General features: G+C 39.0%; 1 protein-coding gene across 6 annotated transcripts in view; it reads left to right on the top strand.

Annotated features, from left to right (window-relative positions):
* The window catches only part of ACMSD (aminocarboxymuconate semialdehyde decarboxylase), a 28,251-nt gene extending 18,722 nt beyond the window's left edge, over positions 1-9,529 (top strand). For 5 of the 6 annotated variants that reach the window (XM_075092872.1, XM_075092874.1, XM_075092876.1 and 2 more), the window contains 3 exons: positions 384-556; positions 6,779-6,877; positions 7,100-9,529. In XM_075092872.1, the coding sequence (XP_074948973.1) occupies positions 384-556; positions 6,779-6,877; positions 7,100-7,162 (335 nt within the window). In that variant the 3' untranslated portion in view covers positions 7,163-9,529. Of the gene's footprint in view, positions 1-383; positions 559-5,202; positions 5,247-6,778; positions 6,878-7,099 lie in introns of all 6 variants that reach the window. The other variant, XM_075092873.1, reaches the window with a different exon arrangement.
* The last annotated feature ends 2,983 nt before the right edge of the window (positions 9,530-12,512 follow it).

Raw genomic sequence — 12,512 nt, 5'->3', positions numbered from 1 at the left:
CTTTAAGCCTGCCACCAACTCAGTACTGTTACCCCAAAGAAGATAATCTGCCAGATCAGCTGCTTGTATGGACACCCTCTAGCCTGTTTCAGCCAGTGATTGAACTGTTACAATAGCCTTTAAGGGAAACAAGGAGGAAGGGGAGACAGGAGATGGTTTGGGGGAAGGGATAAGGAAGCAGCAGGAGGAATTTGGGCATCATGGTAGTGAAGAAGTGGGGGAAACAGAGGAAGAAGTTAATGAAGGGGGGTGAATAAAAATTGCTGGTGCAGACCACTTTGTTTCTAAATAGCTGGCATTAAAACTTACAGCTCTGTTGATAACGTGGCTTTTTTTCCTCCTGCATATTTTCAGCTTCTGTTACTAAAAATGTCTTCTTGCAGGTGGAGCTTTTCCATACACAGTGGGGCGAATTTCCCATGGATTCAACATGCGCCCTGATTTATGTGCAGTGGATAACAAGGTGGATCCAAAAAAATACCTTGGTTCATTTTATACAGACTCTCTTGTCCATGATCGTGGTGCACTAAGGCTGCTAACAAGTGTAATAGGAGAGGTGAGTCCTAATGCTTCCTGAAGCAGGTGAGTCATTCTTTATTTAATTCTCTATGAAACAGCAGAAGAAAAGGCGAAGAAAGCAGGAAGAAGACAGCATAATCTCCCAGTAAAATTAGAACCTGAGCTATTATAAACTGATGGGCTTCTGCCATATTGGTAATGTTTTTACTATATGGAGTTATTGAAACAGTGGTTTTAATCCAGGCAAATATGCACTGTGAACCTTAGCTCAGCGAGGCTGGTTCCTTTTGTAAGGTTGTTCAAGATGGGACTGCATGCAAAGACTGCTTCATTTGGAGCCTTGTTTTCAAATGGCTTAATTTTCAAATTCAAGTGTATACTTGAAGAAATCAAATTGTATTTCCACTTGGGAAGTTATAGGCAAAAAAAAGTAAAAAATAAAGTTTTTGTGAGGTTCCTGGCGAGCACATTAAACATCACGGGTTTGCAAAAATATTTTAATTGTTAGAGAGTAAAGAAATCTTTGTAGTTTAGCAACCTATTTAAATCAGATACAGTATGGGACAGAAAAATCCCAAAACATTCAAATTATTCATTCTCATTAGTAAATGCTCAGGAAGGGGTTGAAGATGGCACCACTTGTGCCACCTTCCAATGGATCACTACAAATCAACAAGAGACCTGTATTAGTGTCTTGATCTCTGGACCTCATGGAATTTCTGTAGCTAGCAGGCAAATACCTACCAGATGTCAAAACCTGAAACGCAAGCTCTGACATGACTCTCTTGTCTCAACAACTGTATTCCTGTTTCCTGTGCATTAGTTTCTAGGCCCACATAGTACTTTCTCACATATGGGGCTGTTGCTGTCATCAGGGCCTCCTGTATGACCAAAGTTCACAAAAAAGCTAAGCCAATTGTCTTCTTTCTCTCTACATAAAAGAAATCGGTTTCCCATTTTCACCTCTAACAGTCTGAGCAGGTTCCTGCAATAAATCTGTACTAGAACGGGTACAGAAGTGACCTGCCTCGGCCAGCCAAAAAAAATAATGCAGAACTATTGCTTTCTTTATGGTGGTTCTCTGAGCCCAGGTCTCAACCCTTTGCAATCTATGGGTTTTCAGTCTGTGCTGCACAGGGAATCTGTAGCTTTGAGACTGGACTTCTGCCTGCAGCTCCCCTACAGTACTTGTGCCTTTTAGCAAAACCTTGCATTTGAAGATTCATGAAAAATTGAACAATGTGACAGCACAACTACAGCTTGAAACAATACTGTAGAAAGTTTTTATAAAGTGTATTTGTATGTACACTACAGCTCTAAGGAGAGGAGAGAAAACACCTCTTTCTTAAATCCACCAAGAACCAAAAACAGATTTACAGCAGGAGCCCCATAAAATGTGCAAATAAACTACCATGGAGCCTAGTTCCATTAGAAAGAAGTAAGATAAAACCCAGGTCAGTTTGCTTGTCAAAAGATCTACTAATAAGCTTTTAGTAGCGGGAAGTTCTCATATCAGTGGGTATCAACTCAGGCAGCATCTGCTAAGTTCCTTCTGTACATGTAGACATGTTATAGCGTTATTTTTTTTGGTAGTGCTAGTCCTGGTGAACACTGATGGAGAGATCTCTGTGTCAGGGATGAAGTTTTAGGCACTAGATGTGTTACTAACAAAATATTAGGGCTCTAGCCCAATACTGATTCCTGTTAATTTCTGTTACCAACCTCTAAATAGTAAATCTATCATGGTCAGCAGCCCAGGACTTTTTAGTTTGCATTACCTTTTGAATCTAACTATAGCTACAGTAATCCAATGGCTTGAAGTAGTTTTTACAATAGATTTACAAATTTTACTGGATGCGATGTGCGCTTCCATTTTACAAGATACCCAAAGGCTTATAGAGTAACAGTTCAGCACCTGCCTTCAGCTATCTCCTTTTCTGACAAGCCTCCCCAAATCTAGGCCATGTTCATCCTAAGAATGTTCTTGTTCTACATGCAGTTATAGTACAGCACAGATGAGCCTAGCTCTTCCACTTAAATTGCCATGTTTAGGTGGTCAGATTCCTTTTTCTATTGCCAAGGAGACAAGATCACTTGCTTGTTTCTTTTTTTTTTTTCCCCCCGTTTTAAAATGTTGGGAGACATGTTTTGCCATTGTTAGAAAGACCTTGGTAAATTAGAAGCTCTGTGGCTGAAACCACAGATTCTGGCTGATTCTGATTTTCAGCTGAACTGTAGGTATCAAGAGCAAAGCAGGACAGAAAGAACAACAGGATGTTTAATCTATTGCTGACATTTCTGTTTTAACTTGTATAGGATTGCAAGTCTCATAGCAGTTCTGCTTTAGAGTAACAAGTTAGCTTTACATCTCAAGGCTGCTGTAAGCTATGGCTGTTGTAGGAAAGCTGCTGTCTTTGCACCACACTTAAGCTGTAACTTCTCTACCTTTCTTCCTAAGAAGCAAAACATAGACTCTGGCCCTTAATCATGATTAGTCTTTGCAACTGGAATTTAGTTGTTTGAGGAGAGAGAGGTTATGGATTCTAATTTGATAATCTAAAAGTCACTCAGCAATAGCCTCTCTGGTGTCTCATTTATTTTGTCAACAGACTTCTGAAATTAAGTTTCTTAATGCAATAAATTTGACCAGTGTACTACATGGGATGGTGGTGTCTTCTTTAATTCTCCTCTGATTATTTTGAGCTCAAGAAATGTGATATCAGGTGGAACCATAGTGATGAAAAGTAATGAGTCATATCCCAAAAACTTAAATGCTTTTAATGCTCCAGTGAACTTGAAAAAAAGTACATTTTCCTTCTCTTTTTCATAGCCTAAGGCATCTCATCCTTAAAAAAAAACCCCACATCACATTTTCAAACTTTACTTTATAACCATCGAGATTTAAAAGTTCCCTCTTTTTTCCAATGAAAGTTGATATTCTTACATAATACCATTCCAAGAGTCAAATGCTTAAAAAAATGCCAAATAACTTAGTGTTTTCAGTGCAGTCTTGTGTTGACAGAATAACAAGTGTAAGATGAATAAATGCTCAGCTAAAAATGATGTGATTGGGTCTTGAGGATGCCACTGTAACTTTATGAGCTGAAGGTCTGAAATAGGACATCTCTCTAGAGTATAGCTAAGAGCTGTGCAGGAAGGGCATCAGTGTGTGTAAAGATGTGCAGAGACATGGCTTCAGGTCCTTTGGGAGCAGCCATTACCTGGCATCAGAATGTAAAGTGTTGGCTTTGAGCTTATGAATATTAGAATCCAGTGACAGCTGTGATGAGTCATGTACCTTTAATTTCATCCCTTCTTAGTTTTGGGTGCAGGTTAATTGGAGCCTATCCCAGTTAAAGGAAGGAGAAGTCTACATTTCTGAGAAAGGATTTTGGAAGACTGCAAAATTGCTGCAGTCCTTCGCTTCCCCCGTGCTGAGGTAGCATGAAGTGAATATAAATAAATACAAAATCCCTAATGATGCCGGCTACAACAAGTGAAGAACTGGATTGACAGGGGATTAAACAATTCAGTGCACCTCTGCAAAAACTTCCCCACAGTGATTCCACAAGAGCTGTCACCCAAAAGTAAAACATTCTCTGGCCAGAAGTTGGACCAGAACTGACTGTAGCAACCTGGCCTTCTTTTGAGATGTGTCCTCATAAGAGAAAAGAAGGTGAGATTCAAGGCAAATACAATTTTTCACTAATCTAAGAGGACAAACTCATGCTTTATGATCTTTGAGATTCATTTTAAGATGCAGGTCCCTATTACTGTGAAAAATGTTCTGTTGAGTAGAAGGGTCCACTGAGGTTAATCATTAGCCATATGTACCTTTCTAAAAGGAGAGATGCGCTAATTAACGTATTGAACTGTAAGTCATCTACAGAAAACTGGCTTTGTTGGTACCCTTTGGAATAATATAATAATGTATCTATTATGCTTGGGGTGTTATTTGTCTGCAGAGACTTCACAGGACTTGTCTGAGGCTGGTTGGTAAAGACAGGTATTGCAAGCCCCATTTTATAGATGGGTACAAAACTGAAGCTCAAAGAGTTTAAATGAATGGCCTCATATCACTAGTAGCACAGCAATAACGCTGATTCTAAATTTTTCTTATTCATTTACAGCTCTTAATTTTACTGTTAATTAATTGATTACATGATTAGCTGTGAAACACTTCAAGTTAGAGGAAAAGAAAAATATAATTGAAATAATCTATGTATTATTCCAGTGAGGGGGTGGGATTTCTTTCTGCTTTGGTATAGAGGAGGTGTAAACAAGAACAGGCAACCTGCCTGGCTTACTTAACCTTGACTAATAAACAGCTGGGCAAATACTGGGTTTCCTTCTCCTTTACTTAGAAATCCATTTTCTCATATAAAGCTACTATATTTATTGTTTGGGGGTTTTTTAATATGTGGCATACATTTGGTTTTCGTATCTGAAGAAAATTCCTTGGTATCAGATTGAATATTATAAATAAAACAATGTATTTAGCTGCTTAAACGTACACACATCCAAATACATTTTGTTTAATCTACACTCAGAACTTGATTTAGTATACAGAGGAGTATAAATTCTCCTATTCTAATCTTGTGGCAGGACTTCTATAATAAATTATAACACAACAATATAGGACAGAACAATAGAATGTGTATCTTCTGTTTGGATTTCGTATGTTTGTGTAGGTTCTTTCAGAGACTCTCGGGTGACATCTACTGGAGGTAAAAAATATAAAAGCATTTGACAAATAATGAATCTTTTCATAAAATAACTGACATACCTTTTTTTCACCCTATTTCAGTGTTGGTAACTGAGTTCAGATATTATAACAAGTGCCCCAAATTCATGAGCTTGACTGCTATTCCTGAGACATTTAAAAATATATTTTTAAATGAATACTGTGGTTTTCAAATAGTCATGTCTCCAGGAGATGAAGCTTAAAGGCAAATAGACTTTTGATAAAATCAAGAGAGTTGGCAGTATGGACTATGGAAGGTAGATAAAATGGGGAAATATCATTCCAGTGTGAAAATGAATCTATAACAATGAGGACCTACTGAGGATCTGCCTATTTCTTTTCACCTCTGATAACAAGAGTGAAGCATATAGATTTTTACTGCATTTTCTTTTCACTGACTTGCTTTCAGAAACAAATCATACCACATCACTCATATTCTCAGATACATTTCAAATGCACAGCTAATACCCAACCCCAGTTAAAGACAATAACATTTTAAAAAAATTATAGACTTCCAAAAATATGTGAAATTTTGTAAATGAGATTTTGGTTTTGTTTTCTCAAGCTGAATACCAGTAAAATAAAATAAAATAAAATTAAATTAAATTAAATTAAATTTTTTAAATTTAAATGTTTGTAGCAATTCTACATTGTACAATGTACAATGCTTTAAGTATTATCACATTGCAATTATTACAGCTTTTAAAGTATCACATGGAAGATAATTTTGATTGCTTTCTATTTTTTATTATACATTCTTCTCACATATCTTTAATTTCAAGTTTGTGTGTGTCTCTATGTGTGTGTATGCAGTCAAGAATTTCAAATTCAATAACCCAAATCCAAGCCTCTTTTCTGAGTTTGACAGAGAACTTCCTGAGAGTCTTAAAGAATTGTGTCAAAACCTGTCATACTCTTTTTGGACAGCACACAACAGTGCAGAGCATGGAATGAACATGAAAAGAAAACCAAAAAGGAAGGCAAGAAACAGAAGGAAGGATTCTGTGTGCCCTTTATTGGCTGCTTAGTTATGGCAACACTTCGCCAGGATTTTAGGCAAACTACTTGCAGAAGCAGTACGAGTAGTGCAGAAGAACCACAGATGCCTTTGTGTTACATTTCAAACCAGGACCACAGTACAGAAAATCAATCTGAATAGGAAATTACCATTTGTACTGTATTCACACACATTCCCATGGGCCTGGGATTTGCATTTTGAACTTTCTGTGTGTCAGAATAAAAATACACCAAACTTTAGACACCACAAAACCAGCAAATAGCCTGTACTTTTTCCAAACTTAAATTCAGCCAATCAACTCCAGTCATTGTTTTCAAGCTTTGGTTTTTTCCGAGTGAAAGTTGGAACCCAAAGATTATCTTCATATTAACTTCTGTAATTAATCTGTCCAATATATATATGTAATTTCCTGTGGTTTACTATAAATTCCAGAAGACATGTGCAACTATATTGTTTAATGTTACTACAAAATATACAACATGTTTTCTTATTACCAGGACAAAGTTATTTTGGGGACAGATTACCCTTTTCCACTTGGGGAACTGGAACCTGGAAAGTTGATTGATTCAATGGATGATTTTGACAATAAACTGAAGGTATGATCTTTACATTTGGGTTTTTTTCCCCTCCTTTTTAAGCCTCTGGTTTTAGACCTGAGATAAAACACTGAAAATCAATGTACTACCCTGATTTCTGCAAAGACTGCAAGAAGCCCTTTAGTCTCTTTGCAGCAGTTCATTTTAAAGCATGAGTAAAACCATTTAAGTAAAATATGAGGTAAGCACACACCAACATATATATGCATTTTGTTTTTGCAGGATAAACTCAAGGCTGGCAATGCCCTAGAATTTTTGGGTCTTAGCAGAAAACAATTTGAATAATTACGAAGATATTAAAGAGACCAAATGTCGTGGTTTAACCCCAGCTGGCAACCAACCCCCACACAGCCGCTCGCTCACTCCCCCTGGTGGGATGGGGGAGAGAATCAGACGGGTAAAAGTGAGAAAACTCGTGGGTTGAGATGAAGGCAGCTTAATAGGTAAAGCAAAAGCTGCGTGCACACGCAAAGCAAAACAAGGAAATCATTCACTGCTTCCCATGGGCAGGCAGGTGTTCAGCCATCTCCAGGAAAGCAGGGCTCCATCACGCGTAATGGTGACTTGGGAAGACAAATGCCATCACTCTTAATGCCCCCTTTCCTTCTTCCCCCGGCTTTTTATGCTGAGCATGACACCATATGGTATGGAATATCCCTTTGGCCAGTGTGGGTCAGCTGTCCTGGCTGTGCCCCCTCCCAGCTTCTCACTGGCAGAGCATGGGAAACGGAAAAGTCCTTGACTAGTGTAAGCACTACTTAGCAACAACTAAAACATGAGTGTGTTATCAACACTATTCTCATGCTAAATCCAAACCACAGCATTATACCAGCTACCAGGAAGAAAACTAACTCTATCCCAACTGAAACCACGACAGTATCCACCCCTTATTCTATACCATCTACATCACACCCATGTCCCACACTTTCTAATACATCCCAATCAATCACCACCACCTTTCCTGTCTCTTGAGATAAACACACAGATATCATTCCTGTAGTCTACGGGCCATCCCTCTAAAATGTTTGCTGAGTTCATTTAGCCCATGCCTTTGGGCTCCATCTGCCATAAGAGCCCTTCAGGGCAGGAGAGACAGTGTGTGGTGTTGGATTGTTGCATGCTGAAACCAGTTCTGGTTCCATTATCGCTGCGCTTCTCCAATTCTATCATCGCTGCACTTTGCTCAGTTTCATCAAAGTTCATTCTTCATTAATCTTGGACATTCTTACTGTAATACTATTGACATAGTATATTTCCACCATAGAAATGATTTTACAGTAATTAACATCACACCATTGAATTAGTTGGCTATTCTCACCCAGAATCAAATCTCTTTAAGGTACACATCAGACTTGCCCATTCTCCCGCATAACCACCAAGCGCACCCAGGTCCTACAGCAGAAACAATCCCAAGAATGGGTTTGCCTTTGCCTGAGGCAGGAATAACCCAGACAGTTTTCCCCAGCACATTTTTTACATGCACATAGGGACTTTATGCCCTTCCACACTATGTAAGATTCCTGACTGGGCAGGACCAGCTCGATTGGCAGATCCCCAAGTTTTGACTGACCAGGTGGCTTTTGCTAAATGTGTATCCCAGTGTTTAAATGTGCCACCCCCCATTGCTCTCAGTGTAGTCCATTGTACTGTTCAATTTTCTGGGAGGCTGGTGCATGACAGGGGATGTGATACACCCACTCAATGCCATGCTCTTTGGCCCAAGTGTCTATGAGGTTGTTTTGGAAATGAGTCCTATTGTCTGACTCAATTCTCTCTGGGGTGCCATGTCACCAGAAGACTTGCTTTTCACCCCCAGCCCACTCGCTGATGGGGTGGGGTGAGGGGCAGAAAAGACCTTGACTCTGTGTAAGCCCTGCTCAGGAGGAACGAAAACATCCCTGTGTTATCAACACTGTTTCCAGTACAAATCCAAACCATAGCCCCAAACTAGCCGCTATGGAGAAAATTAACTCTACCCCAGCCAAAACCAGCACACCAAACTTTGGAAATAACACAGAATCCTTAGGGGTACCTCTATTTGCATGTGCAATTGCACCAATGAAAAACAAATTTTACAAATGTATTAGAGTCTATTGTTATCTCCAAAACAAAAGCAAGGGTACTGGAAATGAGTATGCACAGGTATTTCTTTGCATTTGAGGATTTAATTTGTCTTTAAACAATTCTGAAATCCCTGCTTCATAAAAAAGGAGAGATTTAATCTTTTGCAGGTGTAATAAGAATCTCTGACTTGATTCCCAGGAAGAAAGAACTGAAAAATTGTTACTTGTATCCATTACATTTCAGTCTTTGCTATGCCCAATAGAGGGAATTTAAGAGAGTTTTAAAACAGAATTTAAACAAAATTTTGTTGATGCCCAATGAAAGGCAACATTTGCCTTTATCCAGTGATTGAAATTGCAGCATACCATGCTTCAGCAAGTATGTGCTCTGACGCTTTGTACGTGTTGTGATAAGATGAAAAAGGTCTATGTGAGGACTTGCACTTTTTAGCTGCCTCCTACACCACTGGCAACGTGATCATCAAACAATTTGAACAATAGTGTTGTAGGTGCAGAAATAATATATTTGTGCGGGTAATATTTTGTGCGTCACTGTCGCTGTCAAAATAAATACTACTGTTTAGCAACAGTTCGGTTTAATGTTCTATTCCTTAAAAAATACTTCCTAAAAGTAAGGTTGGATATTTTAAATGTTGAAATGTTAATGCTTTTTCTAGTTTGAGACATGCTATATGAATGGAAAGATGGTTTACTTTATAGACTATTGATTGAAATGGGTTTTCATGATTATCTGGTAAGCGCACAGGCATCGGGCTCCCGAGAGGATTTTATACTAGTCAGAAAAATGCAGATGAGCACTTACAGTCTCCATTCTCATAGGATCGTTTGCTGGCTACGTGTGGTGTCACCATTCTTCTGTTTAGTCTTAGAACACTCCAGGAAAAATAGTATTAGACAGCATTTGGTTTTGCAGCTGTGTCCATAGCTGTCCTTCTGTCACAGACTGAACCTGAAGGACATTGAACAGCAGTTCCTGCTGATACCAGCCTCCATTGGACTACAAAGAAGGTTTTGTCACTCTTTACAGTGTCAAAGCAGCAAAACAAAACAAGAATTGGCTTGTGCAGGTTAATTACATGTTTTCCTAGCTATTGCATTGGGACCTTTACTATACTGCTCCTCCAAATGTATTCCATAAAAGGCTATTGGACATCAGAAGCCGAAGTAGACAGCAGCTCCTGGGTTTGGGCGCTGGGAATTTCAGGTTTCCATGCAAGAGGAAAAGAGGACCTAGATAAAATAGCTTTAACAATATTTATTGTCCTCAGGTTCACAAGACTTTTCTGTTGACCTTTTTTATTTAAATATCTACATGCAAGCGCTGAGCTACTTAAATGTACAATTTTTTGACCAGATTGTTTAAATTAAACTTCAAAGTAGAAGGGCAACTTTGTTCTCATATAATATTCTTTTCCTTCAGCATATTTGATTTTCACAGATGTTTAAATGGATTTAAGAGGCAAATACATTGTGATTCCTCCAATACATTTTAATTGGATTTATTCTTCAATTTTTTAATGAATGAAACCAGTTAAATTAGTTAGAATGCAATGTTACATCTTTGGGGACCAAGGTTTGGAACTCTCCAGTAGCAAGAACAGCATTTAATTACCCTAACCTGTGACCAAATGGGTGATTGCAGCACTCTGTGTGGCAATTAATTAATGCGCACACTCTGCATAAATCACATTCATTATGCACTGTCATTATTTAATGATATTCTACTTATTCTGAATGTGTTAAGATTTTTAAGACAGGGATACATATAATCTTGCCTACAACTTCTTCTTTTTTTCATTAACAAAGCTGATGTACAATTCTAATTACAGTCAGACGGGAACATCCTTCATACTCTTCCACCAATTATTGAAAGAATAAGAAATACAAGTTGAACACCCAAACTCCATGAGTTTTCCACAATGATTTAAACGAGGTAAAACATTGAATTTTAAGATTGTTAAAGGCACAAAAATGTGAAGGCAAAGATTAGCCCCTGACTACAACAGAAGTCTTTGTAGTTAAATTTCCGCTGCACACACAAAATCTTAAAGATGTTTTACAGTTCGGAAGATCAGGCAAGTAATTCACGCCTGTCCATGCTGCATTATATATCTGTGTATTTAATTGGTATTCTGTTGGGGGTCTGGTTCTACAACTCTAACTATTTGTATAAAATTTGCACTGAAGTTGTAAAAGAACTACTTGTAGCATAATTTTAGGTAAACAAAACCGCTGTACAGTGCAGGTGGCATACACTAACAGGAAAAGAATGCTTGGAGCTCTCATTTTGGTCCACAATGATCAGACCTTTGAACAAAGATGAGTACTTTTTGTACCCTTTGAATCCAGAATCCACAGTCTCAAGCTGCTCCTGAAAATCAGTAACTGAATACGGAGCACCCAATGAGAACTACCCACGAGCTGCATCGTAGCAGGTGTTAAAATAGGTTTAAATGGAGTTACTGAATAGACTGTGCTTGAGATATAAGGACATTTCGGAGGGCTATATGTTTTTCTGAAGGGAAGACAGAAGGCTGCAGTTCTTTACCCCAAAGCAGTAAGAGACAGAAGCTAGGACATTTCATTCCAACACTTTACCACGTAGGCTGTGTCACTACCTGAGAGTTTGAGGCTTAATGATAGTCATGTAAAAGTAACATTTGGTAGCACAGCGGACGGGGCCGGACTCTTTTCAGTGGTGCCCGATGGCAGGCCAAGGGGCAATGGGCACAAGTTGGAACACAGGAAGTTCTACCTGAACATGAGAAAAAACTTCTTTCCTGTGCGGGTGCCAGAGCAGTGGCACAGGCTGCCCAGGGAGGCTGTGGAGTCCCTTCCCTGGAGACATTCAAACCACACCTGGACGCGGTCCTGTGCCCCTGCTCTGGGTGTGCCTGCTCAAGCAGGGGGGTGGGACGGGATGATCTCCAGAGGTCCCTTCCAACCATTCTATGATTCTGTCATTATTTAAAGGTCAAATAGGAACAGGCAAAAAGTTTAGAAAGCAATCTTGATTCTTAAAGGTAGATGAAGTGTACCGTGGGAGCAGTTCAGGTAAGTGCCTGTTCAATATAACATGAGCATATGCATCTTCCCTGTGTATTGGAGAATAACTGACCTGCTGGCACTATTGATCAGGAAGGACAAAAGGCATCACTGGACAGCTTTAATTCTGCCTTTTCAGCACCAAATTCCTGAGAAATACTACCTGTACAAGTTAGTTATTGCTTATAGAAGTGTGATTATCATATACACCCTATACGCTTGAGATGCAAGAATCCCTGTGCAATTCTTAAGCACTCCTGCCACTTGAGAGAGGAGTAGCTTTGCCTAGATGTTTGCTACTACCAGTCCCAGGAAAAGAATGAGAAGTACAGCACGCTTCTCAGAATTATGACATTTTTCTTGAAGAAAAGTGACTTCAAATGTACTGAAGACCCTTCCACCTTCTCTCCACAGCCTCCGTACCCAGTTCTTGCTCTTTCCAACACCTCAATTAGCACTTCCAAGTATTTTAGCCCTTTAAACAGAAGTTTTTTTGTCCTGATGCC

Source organism: Phalacrocorax aristotelis, chromosome 5, assembly GCF_949628215.1.
Source record: "Phalacrocorax aristotelis chromosome 5, bGulAri2.1, whole genome shotgun sequence".
NCBI classification, from domain to species: Eukaryota; Metazoa; Chordata; class Aves; order Suliformes; family Phalacrocoracidae; genus Phalacrocorax; species Phalacrocorax aristotelis.
Note: the sequence above shows the minus strand (reverse complement) of the source record. Positions and strands in the feature narration are given on the sequence as shown.